The sequence below is a fragment of the Panthera pardus genome, unplaced genomic scaffold, assembly GCF_024362965.1.
Source record: "Panthera pardus isolate Hobbes unplaced genomic scaffold, ASM2436296v1 HiC_scaffold_17, whole genome shotgun sequence".
NCBI lineage: Eukaryota > Metazoa > Chordata > Mammalia > Carnivora > Felidae > Panthera > Panthera pardus.
Window position 1 is genome coordinate 147881210 of NW_026526732.1, and position 17894 is coordinate 147899103.

At 50.7% G+C, this 17894-nt stretch overlaps 3 protein-coding genes across 7 annotated transcripts; all 3 read left to right on the forward strand.

Moving 5' to 3' along the window:
• The first annotated feature begins 2866 nt into the window (after positions 1–2866).
• On the forward strand, positions 2867–8571 carry SMIM40 (small integral membrane protein 40). 3 transcript variants are annotated; one of them, XM_053905148.1, is made up of 2 exons: positions 2867–3178; positions 8329–8571. In XM_053905148.1, the coding sequence occupies exon 1, from the start codon at positions 2897–2899 to the stop codon at positions 3137–3139; it is 243 nt and encodes an 80-aa protein (XP_053761123.1). In that variant the 5' UTR covers positions 2867–2896; the 3' UTR covers positions 3140–3178; positions 8329–8571. The 3 variants fall into 3 exon arrangements, with proteins under 3 accessions (XP_053761123.1, XP_053761124.1, XP_053761122.1); XM_053905149.1 differs by lacking the exon at positions 8329–8571 and adding an exon at positions 3358–3816; XM_053905147.1 differs by lacking the exon at positions 8329–8571 and adding an exon at positions 3382–3816.
• A 730-nt stretch (positions 8572–9301) lies between these two features.
• Positions 9302–13803, forward strand: DAXX (death domain associated protein). Of its 2 annotated transcripts, none has more exons than XM_019456749.2 (8): positions 9302–9433; positions 10345–10603; positions 10757–11588; positions 11714–11928; positions 12085–12322; positions 12478–12955; positions 13114–13336; positions 13543–13803. In XM_019456749.2, the coding sequence occupies exons 2-8, from the start codon at positions 10397–10399 to the stop codon at positions 13600–13602; spliced, it is 2253 nt and encodes a 750-aa protein (XP_019312294.2). In that variant the 5' UTR covers positions 9302–9433; positions 10345–10396; the 3' UTR covers positions 13603–13803. The 2 variants fall into 2 exon arrangements, with proteins under 2 accessions (XP_019312294.2, XP_019312295.2); XM_019456750.2 differs by having other exon boundaries at positions 9303–9433; positions 10348–10603.
• A 366-nt stretch (positions 13804–14169) lies between these two features.
• On the forward strand, positions 14170–17847 carry ZBTB22 (zinc finger and BTB domain containing 22). Of its 2 annotated transcripts, none has more exons than XM_053905141.1 (2): positions 14170–14361; positions 15288–17847. In XM_053905141.1, the coding sequence occupies exon 2, from the start codon at positions 15357–15359 to the stop codon at positions 17262–17264; it is 1908 nt and encodes a 635-aa protein (XP_053761116.1). In that variant the 5' UTR covers positions 14170–14361; positions 15288–15356; the 3' UTR covers positions 17265–17847. The 2 variants fall into 2 exon arrangements, with proteins under 2 accessions (XP_053761116.1, XP_019312300.1); XM_019456755.2 differs by lacking the exon at positions 14170–14361 and adding an exon at positions 14460–14585.
• Positions 17848–17894: the final 47 nt, after the last annotated feature.

The window sequence follows — 17894 nt, forward strand, 5'->3', positions numbered from 1 at the left end:
TGGTGAGATACCACCTCACACCCATCACGATGGGTAAAATTAACAACACAGGAAACAACAGATGTTGGTGCAGATGTGGAGAAAGGGGAACCCTCTTACACTGTCGGTGGGAATGAAAACTGGTGCAGCCACTCCAGAAAACAGTATGGAGGTTCATTCCTCAAAATGTTAAAAATAGAACTACCCTATGATACAAAAATACAAATTTGAAGCAGTACATGTACCCTGATGTTTATAGCACCATAATCAACAATAGCAAAACTGTGTACAATGTTTTTTTTTAATGTTTCTTTCTTTCTTTATTTTGAGAGAGTGAGAGAGAGAGCATGAGCATGAGGGGGAGGGACAGAGAGAGAGGGAGAAAGAGAATCCCAAGCAGGCTCTGAGCTGTTAACACAGAGCCCAACTCCAGGCTGGATCTCATGAATGTGAGATCATGACCTGAGTTGAAATCAAAAAGACGCTTAACTGACTGAGCCACCCAGGCCCCCCAACAATAGCCAAACTATGGAAACAGCCCAAATGTCCATCAACTGATGAATGGATAAAGAAGATGTGGTATATATATGATGGAATATTCCTCAGTCATCAAAAAGAATGAACTCTTGCCATTTGCAATGACGGATGAAGCTAGAGTGTATTATGTTAAGCAAAATAAGTCAGAGAAGGACAAATACCATATGATTCCACTCATATGTGGAATTTAAGAAACAAAACAGATGAACATAGGGAAGGGGGAAAAAGAGAGAGGAAGCAAACCATAAGAGATTGTTTTTTTGTTTTTTTGTTTTGTTTTGTTTTTTAGTGTGAGACAGAGAGGCTGTGAGTGAGGGAGAGGGGCAGAGGGATAGAGAGAATATTTGTTTTAATTTTTTATTTTAGAGAGAGAGTGGGGGAGAGGGGCAGAGGAGAGAGAGAGAGAGAGAGAGAATTCCAAATAGGCTCCACAGGTGTGGAGCCTGATGTGGAGCTGGATCCCACGACTCTGGGATCATGACCTGAGCCAAAAGCAAGGGTTGGATGCTCAAACAATTGAGCCACCCATGTGCCCCAAGCGACTCTTAACAATAGATAACAAACTGAGGGTTGATGGAGGGAGGCTGATGGGCTAAATGGGTGATGGGTATTAAGGAGGGCACTTGTTATGATGAGCACTGGGTGTTGTATGTAAGCGATGAATTACTGAATTCTACTTCTGAGTCCAATATTGTGCTATAATATTAACTAACTAGAATTTAAATTTAAATTTGAAAAAGAAAAGGTGTTTGTGTAGACTTATTGTAAACTTGTCTGAGACATAAGTGAGGGTATCAGAAATTAATATGTTATATTAATATAGCACTTCACAATTTACAAACAAAAACAAAACAAACCCCTTATTTTATTTGTCCCTTATAACAATTTTGTGAAGCAAGAGATTTCTCAGTTTTATAAAAAAAGTCCAGTGACTTCCTCAAGATGACACTCACAAACAGGTAATAGATAAACTGAGGCATATTAAAAATTCAAAGCGTTTATTTGAGTAAAAATGGATTTGAGGGGAGGCTGGGTGGCTCAGTCAGTTGAGCGACCGACTTCAGTTCAGGTCATGATCTCATGGTTTGTGAGTTCAAGTCTCGAATCAGCTCTCTGCTGTTAGCACAGAGCCTGCTTCAGATCCTCTGTCTCCTTCTCTCTGCCCCTCCCCAACTTGTATGCACACACTCTCTCTCTCTCCTTCTCTCTGAATGAATGAATGGATGAATGAATGAATGGATTTGAATGGGGTAGCACCAAACCAAAAGTGCTTAGGCACATTCTGCAGACAGGAGCCAGGGGAAAGACTTATACAGATAAAGTCCAGAAGCACAGAAAAGCAATTATTTGTCTGGCTATAGCTTAAAGCCTCGTTGACTGTGATTGTCTTCAGCATTTTGATTTCCAAACCTTGGGGAATTTACAGGCTTAGATTTGGGTTTGCTAATGCAGTCTAATGGCCGCCTTGTTTAATTAACACAAGTCCTAAGTGATTAGTTTGACTCCATCTAGGTTTTTTGACTCTTGGAGCAACCCTCTTGTGGCGACAGCAAACAATAACAGAACTTGGCTCTAAACAAAATCGTGGCATCGTTTGTACCTTTTTGGGGGTGAGCAAGGTCTTCCTATTAGGTCAAAATGAAGTTTAGGTAAGAGATCCTAAAGGCTCCATGCATGAGGTCCACTACCATACATTGCTCCCTCTACTGGCTACCCTACCCCCGTACTGCTCCACTTATTCCAGGGGGTCCTCCTGGAGGCCTTGGGGCCAGTGCCTAGGGAACAGGGCCAAGAAGAGGACTTCAACCCTTGCTCCAACGACAGCCTCCTGGACGACACTCCCAGTCAACAACTCTTTAATCACCACCCCTCTCCCATATTATCGCGCCAACACTTAAGTCCCAACGACACACTCTGGCTCCGCTGACCAATCACGATCTTTCTCTTTCTATAGACCCCGAGAGCCCTTCCCCCCGGCCTCCTCCCACCACCCAAGGTAAAGCTGGAATGGGCTGACAGCGGCTCACGGTGGCACATCAGCTACAATTGCTCACCCTCTGTCTGTAGGGCCGAAAGACGTGGGGCCTTGAACCTGGAGACCCAGAAAGACTCCAGCAGTCGTTCCAGCTCGCCTGTCTCCGTGTTGCGAAGACACAGTTGCAGTAAAGGTGGACAGACTTTAGGAATCACTTAGTCCAGACCATTCACATTGCACGGGATGATCATACGATTGCCTCCTTTCTGTCTTTGATGGGGGAATTAGGGTCAACCCAAGCAGGTTCAGGGCTTGCTGCTGCCATGCCCCTTAATCCTGGCGTTGCTGAGCAAGGGCTCCCATCCCAGCCCCGCTGATCCAGTCAGCTGTCAGCTGTGAGTTACTATGGAGGAGGAGGAAGGCGATGTGGCTGAGGAGGATGTGTTCCTGGCGTTTGCCAGGCGTCCTTGTCCTCCCAGAGGTCCCCTGCGTCGGGCCTTGGACAAGGCCTTCTTTATCTTCCTGGTCCTCTTCCTGATGCTACTGACGCTGGAGGCTGTTTATAAGCTGCTGTGGCTGCTACCGTGGGCAAAGTTTGGGGACTGGCTCCTGAGAACACCTCAGAAGGAGGAGGAGCTGGAATTGTGACCACCTTTCCTATAAACATTGTCTTCCCCTGTGACAGAGGTGAGAGGTGGGGACAAGAGGGAAATAGAATGTAGGGGGCTGTGGAGGGGACACTTGCACAGCTGTCTTAAAATTTTTGCACCTATACTGTGGGAAAATTTTTTGAAAAGGTTTGTACTTCTCACATATGCTTAAGTAATCATCTACAGTTTTTCATCATAAATGAAAATTGTTTCAAGGATGGAATTTCTGGCCGATTGCAGATATTCACATCTTGGGGAACCTGGGTGGCTCAGCCGGTGAAGCGCCTGACTTCAGCTCCGGTCGTGATCTCCGGTTCTTGGGTTCGAGCCCCAAGGCAGGCTCTGCTGTCAGCGTGGATCCTCTGTCCTCTTCTCTCTCTGCCCCTCTCCCATTCATGCATGTGCTGTCTTTCAAAATAAACATTTTTTTTTAAAGGAAAATAGGGGCGTCTGGGTAGCTCAGTTGTCACACTTTGGCTCAGGTCATGATCTCATGGTTGGTGAGTTCGAGGCCCATGTCGGGCTCTGTGCTGACAGAGATTCTGTGTCTCCCTCTTTCCCTGCCCCTTACAGGCTCATGCCCTGTGTCTCTCCCCTTCAAAAATAAATAAACATTTAAAAAAAAACTTTAAAAAAAGAAAAAAGGAAAATATTCACATTTTAAAATAAACAAACTCATAACTACAGGATTATTCTCTTCCTTCTTTCGTGACTCTTTTTTTCCCCCTTGAACAGCTATTACCAGTCCACTTCTCCACAGACAATTTTATACTTTTATACTCGAAAGTCTTTTACTGACCGATCAATCATATTTTCTTGCATATACATATTAATTGAGATGAAAAATGTTTTTCTTTCTTGTGACCATAGACAGCAAAGTTTTTAATAATTTTTCTTCTGTTATCATTGCAATTATTATGAGAACAGAACTGATTTAAATAGCATCAAGATTGCACACAGTTTTTAAATGATTAAAAATTGGAAGTACATGTTTAATGAGACAGGAGAGGTGGTGTTTATGGTACCTTGATGAAAGAAATAGGCTACATGTCCCTTTACTTAAGACAAGATTAGCCCCAGATTTCATGATTGACAACCACAGGCATATCTTGGAGATAATGCAGGTTCTGTTCCAAATGACCACAATAAAGCGAATATCACAATAAAGAAAGTCAAAGGAGCTTTTTTGCTTTTCCAGTGCATATAAAGGTCATGTTTACGTGATACTGTAGTCCATTAAGTGCACGATAGCATTATGTCTTTAAAAAAAATCCAACGTACTACCTTAATTTAAAAACACTTTATTGCTGGGGTGCCTGGGTGGCTCAGTCAGTTGAGAACCTGACTTCAGCTCAGTATGGTTGATGGGTTCGGAGCCCCCCTGGGGTTCTCTCTCTCCCTCTCTCTGCCCTTCTCCAACTTGCATGCACATGCTCGCTCTCTCAACATAAATAAATAAACTTAAAACAATACTGCTAAAAATGCTAAACATCATCTGAGCTTTCAGGGAGTTTTAATCTTTTCGCTGGGGAAGGGTCTTCCCTAGATGCTGGTGGCTGCTGACTGATCAGGGTGGTGGTTGCTGAAGGTTGGGATGGCTGTGCCAATTTCTTAAAATAAGACAACTATGAGGTTTGCTGCATCAATCGACTATTCTTTTCACAAACGATTTCTCTGTAGCATGCGATGCTGTTTGATAGCATTTTACCCACAGCAGAACTTTCAAAATTGAAGTCAGTCCTCTCAAACCCTGCTGCTGCCTTATCAACTAAGTTTTATGTAATACCCTAAATCCTTTGTTGTCATTTCAATGATCTTAATAGCATCTTCACCAGGAGTAGATTTCATTTCAAGAAACCACTTTCTGTGCTCATCCATAAGAAGCAACTCCTCATCTTTTGAAGTTTTATCTTGAGATTGCAGCCAATTCAGTCACATCTCCAGGCTCTACTTCTAATTCTGGTTCTCTTGCCAATTCTACCACATCTGAAGTTACTTCCTCCACTGAAGTCTTGAACCTCTCAAAGTCATCCATGAGAGTTAGAGTCAACTTCTTTCAAACTCTTATTAATATTAATATTTTGTCCTCTTCCCATGAATCACAAATGTTCCTAATACATCTACATTGGTGGATCCTTTCGAGAAGGTTTTCAATTTACTTCACCTAAATCCATTAGAGGAATCACTATGTATACCAACGACAGCTTTATGAAATGTATTTCTTAAATAATAAGACCTGAAAGCCGAAATTACTCCTTGATCCATGGTCTTCAGAATGGATGCTGTGTTAGCAGGCATGAAAACAACATTCATCTCATTGTATATCTTTATCAGAGCTCTTGGATGAGCAGGTGCATTGTCAATGAGCAGTAAAAGAAAGGAATTTTTTTTTTAAGTTTATTTATTTGGGGGGAGGTGCAGAGAGAGAGAGGGAGAGAATCCCAAGCAGGCTCTGCACTGTCAGCACAGAGCCCCACGTGGCGCCTGAGTTCGCAAACAGTGAGATCACAACCTGAGCCCAGATCATGAGCCGGACACCCAACCGACTGAGCCACCCAGGTGCCCCCAGAAAGGAAGCTTTCTTTCTGAGCAGTAGGTCTCAAAGTAGGGCTTAGCAGTAACTATGTTGTCAACAGATGTGCTGTCATCCAGGCTTTGTTGTTCCATTTATAGATCACGGGCAGAGTAAATTTAGCATAATTCTTAAGGGCCCTAGGATTTTTGGAATGGCAAATGAGCATTGGCTTCAACTTAATGTCACCAGCTGCTTTAGCCCTTAGCAAGAGAGTAAGCCTGTCATTTGAAGCTTTGAAGCCAGGCACTGACTTCTCCTCTCTAGTTATGAAAGCCCCAGATGGTATCTTCTTTCAGTAGAAGACTGTTTCATCTACACTGAATATCTGTTGTTTGGTGTAGCCACTTTCATTAATTATCTTAGCTAGGTCTGCTAGATAACTTGCTGCAGCTTCTACGTCAGCGCCTGCTGCTTCACCTTGCTTTTTTATGTTTGGAAGATGGCTTCTTTCTTTATACCTCATGAACCAACCACTGCAAGCTTCCAAGTTTTCTTCTGCAGCCTCTCAGCCTTCACGTAATTGAAGAGAGTTAAGGTCTTTGCGAGAATGTTGTGGCTGGTTTGATCTTCTATCTAGACCCCCCAAGCAGCTTCCATATCATCAGTAAGTCCGTGCTGCTTTCTTATCATTCATGTGTTCACTGGAGTAGCACTTTTTTAAAAAAAAAATTTTTTTTTACATTTATTTTTGAGAAACAGAGTGAGACAAAGCGTGAACGGGGGAGGGGCAGAGAGAGTAGGAGACACAGAATCTGAAGCAGTCTCCAGGCTCTGAGCAAGCGGTCAGCACAGAGACTGATGCGGGGCTCGAACCCACGAACTGTGAGATCATGACCTGAGCGGAAGTCGGACGCTCAACCAACTGAGCCACCCAGGCGCCCCTGGAGTAGCACTTTTAATTTCCTTCAAGACCATTTCCTTTGCAGTCACAGCCTGACTGTCTGGCACAAGAGGCCTAGCTTTCGGCTTGTCTCAGCTTTCAACATGCCTTCCTTCCTAAGCTTAATCATTTCTAGCTTTTGACTGATTGATTTTTTTTAATGTTTATTTCTGAGAGAGAGAGAGAGAGAGAGAGAGAGAGCAGGGGAGGGGCAGAGAGAGAGAGAGGGAGACACAGAATCAGAAGCAGGCTCCAGGCTCTAACCTGTCAGCATAGAGTCGGATGCAGGGCTCAAACCCACAAACCGCAAGATCATGACCTGAGCCAAAATTGTACACTTAACCCACTGAGCCACCCCGGCACCCCTAGCTTTTGGTTTAAAGTGAGAGACATGTGACTCTTTCTTTCACTTAAACACTTAGAGGCCATTGCAGGGTTATTAATTTCAATATCCTTGTGTCTCAGAGAATAGGGACGGCTGAGGAGAGGGAGAGAGACGGGGGAACAGCTGGTCAGTGGAACAGTCAGCACACACACACGGTATTTATTAAGTTCACTGTCTTTATATGGGTGTCATTTGTGTTACCCCCAAACAATTATAATAGTAACTGATCACAGATTACTATGACAAAACTAAAAATAACAAAAAAGTTTGAAATATTGCAATACTTACCAAAATATGAACCATGAATTGAACCATGAAATGAACAAATGCTGTTAGAAAAATGGTGTCAGTAGGAGCACCTGGCTGGCTCAGTCAGTACAGCATGTGACTTTTGATCCTGGGGTTTTGGGTTCAAGCCCCATGTTGGGTGTAGAGATTCCTTAAAAATAAAATCTTTAGGGGAGCCTGGGTGGCTCAGTTGGTTGAGCGTCCGACTTCGGCTCAGGTCATGATCTCGCAATCTGTGAGTTTGAGCCCCATGTCAGGCTCTGTGCTGACAGCTCAGAGCCTGGAACCTGCCTTGGATTCTGTCTCCCTCTCTCTCTGCCCCTCCCCTGCTCATGCTCTGTCTCTCTCTGTCTCAAAAATAAATAAATATTAAAAATAAAATAAAATAAAATCTTTAAAAAAAGGAAAAAAAAAAACCCGTGCCGATAGAGTTGCTCAACCCAAGGCTGCCACAAACCTTCAATTGGTTAAAAAAAAACAAAAAACAAAAAACAAAACTACAATATCTGTGAGGCACAATAAAATGAGGTATGCCCGCATACCTTTTTGGGTTTTGTTTGTTTGTTTGTTTGTTTGTTTAAGAGACGAGGAAGTCGATTATAAAAGGGAACGGGAAGAAGGAGAACCTCAACTGCAAGCATTTACTCAGTAAGAACAATCTTGCGAAAGTTGAGGATCTAGAAATTAAATCCTTATCATCTCCTAAGGCTGAATACCCTTTGAGGGAATTTTCATGTTCCCTAATTTGACGACTATAGGCTTAGATGGTGTGGGATTCTTTAATGGAAGGGCAGGTTTGAGGCTCTGGTACAGTGAGGGCTTAAGGATCTAAGAACCTCCGCGTCCTAATAGTGGCAAGATGGTCACCACTTGTAGAAAGCCAAAGGATGCAGGGGATGGGAATCTCCGTGTTAACTGTTCTGGCTTCCCCATAAGTTCACATCTGGACCCACCCTGGCCTCCACGAGTCCTTCCAGCCTCCCTAAAGTTGAGTGAGGTAGGGGGTGCGGGCGAGGTGGGCGTCGAAGTCAGTTTCTTCTCTCTTCGTTCTTTCCTCAGTTTCCCCAGAGGAAGAGAAAGGGACGAGTTGAGACCCAAGGTATTTTACGAGTCTCACTTCGTCTGCCAGCCCTCAGAGCGGCAATCTGCACAGATTCTTCTCACGGCCCCCCACCCCTTCCCCCTTTTCGCCGTCCTAAGGCCCTGGAGCTCCTGGACAAAGCTCGGCCTCCAGGTCATCACCGCCTACACTTTGGGGGACCCTCTCCAGAAAAGAACGGAGAACCACCTAGCTCCCACCTACTTGGTTGGTCATTAGTTCCATGGAGGCGCTTAAAGAGGAATCAATAACAATAGCGATAATAATAAGAACACATTTGTATAGCTCATTGTGCTCATCTGTATGCATTTGTTATGATTTCACGGTTGGGAGATGTAGACACCTGGAAGTATTAGTAGCTGCTGGACAGCGGCAAGGGAGCGGGCAGCCCGCAAAAGGGAAGGGGCAGGCGCAGTCGATTAAACCGTGGAAAGCGTACCGGGCAGGTAGGAAAGCAGCGCCGGAAGGCTGGTCAACGGCCCAGCGGAAGGAAAAGGGCTTTTTTCCCTCTTAAGAGACGCTCGTTCTTTCCTGCACCCTTGCGTAGTCTTGGAGGGCCCAATCCCTTGGCTCTCCTGTTCCGTTCCCCCTTCCCCACTTGGAAAGGTGGCTCAGCCCTTCCCGCACGCGACCCGCCGGCGGTTGGGCCGGATGCAGGAAGTTTCTAATTGGCTGAGTCGCAGAAGCACCGGGTGAAAAGAGCTCTGCCGGCGGCGCGCCCTAGTCCGGGCGTAGCCAATACCGTACGGCAAAATGGCGGCCCCCAGGTAATTTGGGACGCCCTGAGGAGGCAAAAGCGCCCCCTACTGGTCACAGGAAAGGGAGCCGCAGACTGTGTGGGCGTCACTGGAGATGGGGGCGGGTCTACCACCACTTCCTGCCGCAGGGTGAGGCGTGGTCCGGGCGCCGTACGACAATATGGCCGCGCCTATGTGGCTGTAGGCGGAAACTCGGCGGCTTCCGGTCCAGAGAAGGGCCTGCGGTGGGAGGGGGAAGGAAGGCGGAGGGAACCATGCGAGGTTCTGAGATCAGCAGCGAGGGTCGCCTCGAGAGACCGTTTCTGAGGTGGGGGCCGGACGGTGTGGGGAGCGAAGGCGGGGGCGGGAATGTCGAGGGAGAGGTATTGGGGAGTCCCGGGCGCTGAGTCTGAGGGACAAGCTATGGTACCTTCCTTCCTATCCCTGAAGGGGAGTGGGGTGGCCGGGGGCCGAACTGGGGGAGGGGGACTTGGCGGGAAGCTCATCTAGGGGAAGGGGTCAGACGCCAGGTTGGGATTTGAGAGGAATCGGGACAGCTCACTGCTGGGCTCACAGTCGGTTACAGGTCACAGAGAGAGAATGGGGGAAATTCGGGTGGGGTAAGAGGGAGGGGATTGAGGTGAGGTCTCTCCAACCTGACGCCCCGGTTTGAGGAGCCCCGTCGGAGGGCGGAGTATGAAGATAATTCAAGGAGGAGAAAGGGGAATGGATTATTGGGAGGGAACCTCCTGCACCTCAGAGAGTCTAGGAGTTGGGGGTGATCCTTCAGGATGGGATGAGGGTGTGGATTTGACGTGTTTGAGAGCGAAACGGGGAAGGCTCAGGAGGTGGTGCTGCCGGGGGTGTGGTATCTGCGAGGGAACGTCGAGGGAATCTGGAGTGCAGTGTGGGAGGCGGTCCAGGGGTTGGAAGAATCAACTTGGCAAGTATGAGAATTGGGGAAATGAATGTCTGAGAAGTGGGGCAATGAAGCAGAAAGCTTGGATATCGACAAGAGGGGTGGAGCTGGGGGTGGGGACTTAAGGGTTTCAGGTGGTTTGGGGCTTCCTTATGTAAAGGGCCAGAAAAGCATATGGTACTAACAGTTGCTGGAAGACAGGCAGTTGAGGACACTGTTGGGCAGGGCTGGGTGTTACTGAAACCCAAGATTGGAAAGTGTGTGAGATGAGGGATGGGCTGTGCTGGAGGGGCTCTTTCTGAGGCCCCATCCCCTTCCAGCAGGAGTTCCGAAATCCCCAACACCTCCTCCCTCCGGGGGATTTGATCCCCCATGGCCACCGCTAACAGCATCATCGTGCTGGATGATGATGACGAAGATGAAGCAGCTGCTCAGCCAGGTCCCTCCCACCCACCCCCCAATCCGGCCTCACCCCGGCCAGAAGCCCCTGGCTCCTCTCAGCCCCATGGGGCTGGAGGAAGCAGTAGTTCTGGCGGCAAGAAATGCTACAAGTTGGAGAATGAGAAGCTGTTTGAAGAGGTGAGCTTTAGGGGAGAAGATTCTTGTACCCCAGGGAGGGGGATGGCTGACTGGCTCTCCTGTCCTTTCTTCCCCACTAACCCCACCTCGCCTTCTTTCTCTCAACCCCTCCCCTTGTCTCTTTCCCCCTACCTCTTCCCCTGAATCCTCTAGTTCCTTGAGCTGTGTAAGACGCAGACAGCAGACCACCCTGAGGTGGTCCCATTCCTCTATAATCGGCAGCAGCGTGCCCACTCTCTGTTTTTGTCCTCGGCGGAGTTCTGCAACATCCTCTCTCGGGTCCTATCTCGGGCCCAGAGCCGGCCAGCTAAGCTCTATGTCTACATTAATGAGCTCTGCACTGTTCTCAAGGCCCATTCAGCCAAGAAGAAGCTGAACCTGGCCCCTGCTGCCACCACCTCTGGTGAACCCTCTGGGAATAACCCTCCCACAGACCCCTCCTCGGACCCCACAAATGCCGAGACCACTGCCTCTGAGGCCCCAAGGACCCGTGGTTCTCGGCGGCAGATCCAGCGCTTGGAGCAGCTGCTAGCGCTCTATGTGGCCGAGATCCGGCGGCTGCAGGAAAAGGAGTTGGATCTCTCAGAGTTGGATGACCCAGACTCCACATACCTGCAGGAGGCAAGGTTGAAGCGTAAGCTGATCCGCCTCTTTGGGCGGCTGTGTGAACTCAAAGACTGCTCTTCACTGACGGGCCGTGTCATAGAACAGCGCATCCCCTACCGTGGCACCCGCTACCCAGAGGTTAACAGGCGCATTGAGCGGCTCATCAACAAACCAGGGCCTGATACCTTCCCTGACTATGGAGATGTACTGCGGGCTGTGGAGAAGGCAGCTGCTCGGCACAGCCTCGGCCTCCCACGACAGCAGCTCCAGCTCATGGCTCAGGATGCCTTCCGAGATGTGGGCATCAGGTTACAGGAACGACGCCACCTTGATCTCATCTACAACTTTGGCTGTCACCTCACAGATGACTATAGGCCAGGTAGGGATTAGTGAGATGCCTGTCAACAACCCTTATATGTCAGATGTTTGGTGGAGGGGGGATCTCTCTTGTCCCTTCTTCTAGGGTTTGGGCTGAGTACTCTGACTTTATATCTTCCCACGTAGGCATTGACCCTGCACTGTCAGATCCCGCCCTAGCCCGGCGCCTGCGAGAAAACCGGAGCTTGGCTATGAGCCGGCTGGATGAGGTCATCTCCAAATATGCAATGATGCAAGACAAGAGTGAGGAGGGCGAGAGACAGAAGAGAAGGGCTCGGCTTCCCCAAGCTACCTCTTCCCACTCTGCAGACTCCCCCAAAGCCTCCTTGGATTCTGGTGAGGTATGGAAGGGATAAACCCTCCAGACAGACCTTGTCCTTCCCCTGCACTAGCTAGCAGGGAGTTTAGGGTGACTGACTGGGAAAAGTGCAGAAGGAACCTGAGAACCAGACCCTCTGGGACAAGGGATTCCTTAGAGAAATTCCTTTGTCCCCCAGGGCCCTAGTGGAATGGTGTCCCAGGAGTGCCCTACCACCTCCAAGGCTGAGACAGATGACGAAGAAGATGAGGAAAGTGATGAGGAAGAGGAAGAAGAGGAAGAGGAGGAAGAAGAGGAAGAGGAAGAAGAAGAGGAGGAGGCCACAGATTCTGAAGAAGAGGAGGATCTCGAACAGATGCAGGAAGGTCAGGGGGACGATGAAGAGGAGGAGGAGGAGGAGGAGGAGGAGGAAGCAGGTATGTCAAGGAAACAGTCCCCTCATGTGTCGGTTCCCTCTACTCTTTTGGATGTGAACCACCTGTTTGAGACCCTTCCCTCCCTCCTATTACTCTCAGCAGTATTCTTTCCCCTAGTTCTCATGCTGCCTCTCCCCTCTTTTCTTCTTTTCCAGGCCAGGATGGAGACAAGAGCCCTATGTCCCCACTGCAGCAGATCTCCGCTGAAAAAAACCTGGAATCTAGCAGAGGGATCAGCAAGTCTGTGGGGGAGCAGCAGAACAAAGGACTCATAATGTCACCATCTTCACTGTCAGAAGACGCCTTGGCCCCCTCCAGCATAGATGCTGAAAGCAACGGAGAACACCTTGAGGAGTTACCCCTGGAGGAAGAGAGCCCCATGTCTCAGCTCTTTGAGCTCGAGATCGAAGCCTTGCCCCTGGATACCACTCCTTCCCCTGAGGAGAGGGACGTTTCTTCTTCCAGGAAGCAATCAGAGGACCCCCTCACCACTGTCTTGGAGAATGGAGCAGCCATGGTCACCTCCACTTCCTTCAATGGAGGTGTGTCTCCTCACACCTGGGGAGATTCCTGTCCCCCGTGCAAGAAATCCCGGAAGGAGAAGCAAACTGGAGCAGGGTCATTAGGAAACAGGTAACAATGACAAGGAGAAGAGGGAGGCCAAGGACAGATTGCAAGGGGCTTTCTGAGAGGAGTATTGAGGAACTGGGTCTGCTGGGAAGAGACTGGATGATTCCCCTCCGGCCTCAGGCTCTTCATACCCCTCCACATATTTGTGTTTCTGTCCCTAGCTATGTAGAAAGGCAAAGGGCAGTGCATGAGAAGAATGGGAAGAAGGTATCTACCCTGCCCAGCCCACCTTCTCCCTTGACTTCTATGGCCCCAGTTGCTGATTCCTCGACAAGAGTGGACTCTCCTAGCCATGGCCTGGTGACCAGCTCCCTCTGTAGCCCATCTCCAGCCCAGTTGTCCCAAGCCCCCCATTCACAACCCTCCCGGCCTGGTACTTACAAGGTAAGAGGGGGAGGCAGTTGTTTCCTGACTTGTCTTTCATTGTCTGTTCAGTTTCAGGCACTCCATCTGAATTTTGCACCCACCACATCCTCTCTCGACCTTTTTTCTAACCCCAGTTTTTAATCTCTGAGAAATCCTTCCCTTTGCTTCTTTTACCCCTATATTCCAGACGTCTCTTTCTGACTCTGTCTCTCACTCCCCTGCAGATGAGTGTGGCCACACAGTGCGATCCAGAGGAGATCATCGTGCTCTCAGACTCTGATTAGCTGCCTCTACCCCCCACTCCCTGCCTCCAAAATGTTTTGGAATAGTATTTGGAGGATGGTGGGAAACAGATGACTGAGGAAGGGATTGACTGGGCTAATCCCCTTTTGGTGGTGTTTCTTTAAAAAAAAAAAAACAAAAAAACAAAACCTTAAGTTTTACACAGAAACATTAATAAACAATAAAGTTCTTTTCTTATTGTATCCCTGTCTTTTCCTTTTCGTTGTTCTACTCTCACAGCCGATTGGCACCGGCTGTTCTCTGGTTCAAGGTTAGCCTGGGCCTGGACTACCCCTGGAGCTGTCCTTTGTAGCCTGTCCTTAGCCTGCCTCTCTTTGAGTTCCCTCGGCTTCAGGCCTTCCGCTTGCCCTCTGCCAGGCACTAAAAAGAAAGAAGAAAGAAAGAAAAAAAAAGAAAAGAAAAAGAAATGTGTTCCAGCCTCCCGAATGTGCTTTACTTTCTCACTTCGAGCGGTTGGAGTAAAAAGGCCAATCAGGGGCCGACTCAAGGTTATTTGGCCAATCCAGACCCGGAGGAAGGGGGCGGGGTTTCAGGGGGACTGTCTGAAGCTGGGAGAGCAGGGCGATTAGATCCCGCAAACCTGCTAATGGCCACAGCTCAGGGGCGGAGCCTAAGTAGCGACGGCCAAAACCCTTTGCCAATGGGAAGGGCAGGCTTACGGAATTAAAGGGGAATGAGCGCTTCGGCCGAACCATCAAGTCCTGCGTTTTCAGCAGCGGAAGAGACCTGGTACCTTTAAGGTGGAATGAGACGGCTGTTCTTTAAAGGAGAAGTGGTCTAGTCGGCCGAGTAGTGCCCAGCGGCACGGGCGGGGTACCCGTCTGTGCCTTTAAAGCCGGAGGGGCGGGAGGCGGAGCGGAGGCGGAGGGCGGAGGGAGTCGGCGCAAGATGGCGGCGGGAGGGGCCCAGGCTGCGGCTCTGGCCGCCGAGTGAGGGGCGGGGGGGCCCGGGGGCGCGCGGCCCGGTAAGCGGGGACGCGCGGGGTTGGGGGGCGCCTTCCGGGTGGGAGAGGAGGTCGAAGTAGCGCTTGGGGCGGAGCAGAGGGGGGCGGGGTCCTGTGTGGGCGGGGGTAGGTAAGGGGCGGGGCCGAGAGGGCCACGGGGGTGGGCCTTGAAGAGGCGGGGCCGAAAGGGCCAAGGGGCGTGCCTTGAAGGGGCGGGGCTAGAGGTAAGCTGAGGGGCAAAGGGGCCCTGGCTCGCAACAGAGCTGGGGGGGAGGGGGGGTGCATAGCCTAAAAAGACATGGAGGGAGGGATGGTTTTCGGTACAGGAACAGACTTGCCCCCCTCCTAAGAAAAGGTTGCAAAACACCAGTAAGGTAAATTTTGGAAATTCAGGCTTTCAGGCAAATGGGAAATTCCGAGGGGAGGCGCCCCGCTCCCCAAGAACACCTTATTTCTCTAATCTCCAAAGAAAGAGCACTGGATTAGGAGTCAGGACACCTGTGTTTCCTGGCACTGCCACTTACTGGCTCTGTGACCTTGGATAATCTCGTAATCTTTCCGAGCCTCAGTTTTCTCATCTGTCAAATGGGGTTGAGAGGAATACCTACCTTACAGTGTTGTGGGGAATTACTCGGATAAAGGGTATGAACATGTTTTTAAACTGTAGAGGGAAGGGCTGTGTTATTATGAGATGTTATCATTCTTCTCTCTTTTTCTTCCCAGAGACCCCCCCGGCCGCCCTCCTCCTTCCCTTGTTCCTGTGGCTGGGGGGGTACCCCCTCCCTCCACGCCATGGAGCCATCTCCTCTCTCTCCCAGTGGGGCAGCACTCCCCTTGCCTCTGTCACTGGCCCCACCCCCACTGCCCCTGCCTGCAGCTGCAGTGGTCCACGTGTCCTTCCCTGAGGTGACCAGTGCCCTTCTGGAGTCCCTCAATCAGCAGCGGTTACAGGGCCAGCTCTGCGATGTGTCCATCCGAGTGCAGGGCCGGGAGTTCAGGGCTCATCGTGCTGTCCTGGCTGCCTCCTCCCCTTACTTCCACGACCAGGTTTTACTCAAGGGCATGACCTCCATCTCTCTGCCCAGCGTCATGGACCCAGGCGCCTTCGAGACTGTCTTGGCTTCCGCTTACACTGGTCGCCTGAGCATGGCTGCTGCTGACATTGTCAACTTCCTCACAGTGGGGTCGGTGCTCCAAATGTGGCACATCGTGGATAAGTGCACTGAACTCCTCCGAGAAGGCCGGGCCTCAGCCACCGCCACCACCATCACCACTGCTGCTGCCACTTCTGCCACTGTCCCTGGTGCTGGGGTCCCATCGGGGAGTGGGGCCACTGTGGCCCCTGCCACCATGGGCTCTGTGCGCTCCCATGCCTCCAGCCGAGCCAGTGAGAATCAGTCCCCCAGCAGCAGCAACTACTTCAGCCCCCGAGAGTCCACTGATTTCTCATCTTCTTCCCAAGAGGCATTTGCAGCTTCTGCAGTGGGCAGTGGGGAACGTCGAGGAGGTGGCCCTGTATTCCCAGCCCCTGTGGTTGGCAGTGGCGGGGCTACCTCTGGGAAGCTGCTGCTGGAGGCAGATGAGCTCTGCGATGATGGGGATGGGAGAGGTGCTGTGGTCCCTGGGGGTGGGCTCCGGCGGCCCACCTATGCACCCCCCAGCATCATGCCACAGAAACACTGGGTATATGTGAAGCGGGGTGGAAACAGCCCAGCACCGGCACCCCTCGTTCCCCAAGACCCAGATCTGGAAGAGGATGAGGAGGAGGAAGACCTGGTGTTGACCTGTGAGGATGATGAAGATGAAGAGCTCGGGGGTGGCTCCAGGGTTCCCGAGGCTGGAGGACCAGAGGCTACCCTTAGCATAAGTGATGTCCGGACCCTGACTGAGCCTCCGGACAAGGGAGAGGAGCAGGTCAATTTCTGTGAGTCCTCCAATGACTTTGGCTCCTATGAGGGTGGGGGTCCTGGGGCGGGGCTTGATGATTCCGGGGGGCCAACCCCTTCCTCCTATGCCCCCTCCCACCCTCCGAGGCCCCTGCTTCCCTTGGACATGCAGGGCAACCAGATCCTGGTCTTCCCATCATCTTCATCCTCCTCCTCCTCCTCCTCCTCACAGGCCCCAGGCCAGCCACCAGGGAGCCAAGCTGAACACGGGGCGGTGACCCTGGGGGGCACCTCAGCAGGGAGCCTGGGCATGCCGGGTGGTGCTGGGGGGACCCCTGGAGGGGCAGGCAGTGGGGATGGGAATAAGATCTTTTTGTGCCACTGTGGGAAGGCCTTCTCCCACAAGAGCATGCGAGATCGGCATGTGAACATGCACCTCAACCTGCGGCCCTTTGACTGCCCCGTGTGCAACAAAAAGTTTAAGATGAAGCACCACCTGACCGAGCACATGAAGACACACACAGGTCTCAAACCCTACGAGTGTGGCGTCTGCGCCAAGAAGTTCATGTGGCGAGACAGCTTCATGCGCCACCGGGGACACTGTGAGCGCCGGCACCGCCTGGGCGGGGGCGGACCCGGACCGGGAGGGCCCGCTGGGCCAGCCCTGCCGCCCAAGAGAGAGTCTCCTGGAGTGGGTGGGGGCAGCGGCGACGAGGCGAGTGGGGCCACGCCCCAGTCCAGCCGAAGGGTCTGGTCCCCACCCAGTGTCCACAAGGTGGAGATGGGCTTTGGTGGAGGAGGAGGAACAAACTGAAGGGGGGGGCTCCTGGAGGCAGCTTTCGGGGAAGAGGAAACCGGGAGCACCAGCCAGGGGGCTGTGGCCCTCAGGTGATCTCCCACCACGCTTACTGTCTTCCTTATCTCTACCGGACTTGTATATATTTTGGAGGGGGAACAATGTTGCACCATCGGCCACCCCATTCCATCCCTCAGCCCTTCTCCCACAAAGTATCCCTGGAACTAAGTCCTTCCTTTCCCTCAGCTCCAGACTAGGGCGCATATGGTGGGGGGGGGAGGGAAAGGGGCTATGGAGCATCCTGGAGTCACAGGGTCAAGGGTCAGGTGGTTGTAGTCTGTACCTGAAGTCTGTGTTTGTGTTGTTGTGGGGACCAGGTTTTGAGCCCCACCCTTGTCCTAGAACCTACCCCACCCCGCTAAGGACGTGCCCTTTATTTCCACCCTAATCCCTCCTATCTCTCCTTGGGGGACCTCCAACTGGATTCTCATTGAGGAGGGAGTGAAGACAAGGAGGGAATATAAGTCGTAAGAATACAAGGTTTTTATTTTAAATCTTATTTTTTTTAAAATGGTGATTAAAATATTTATTGGTCATTTCACTTGGCTTGCCAACAGCCCCTATGTGTTTGCTGGGGATCCGGCGCAG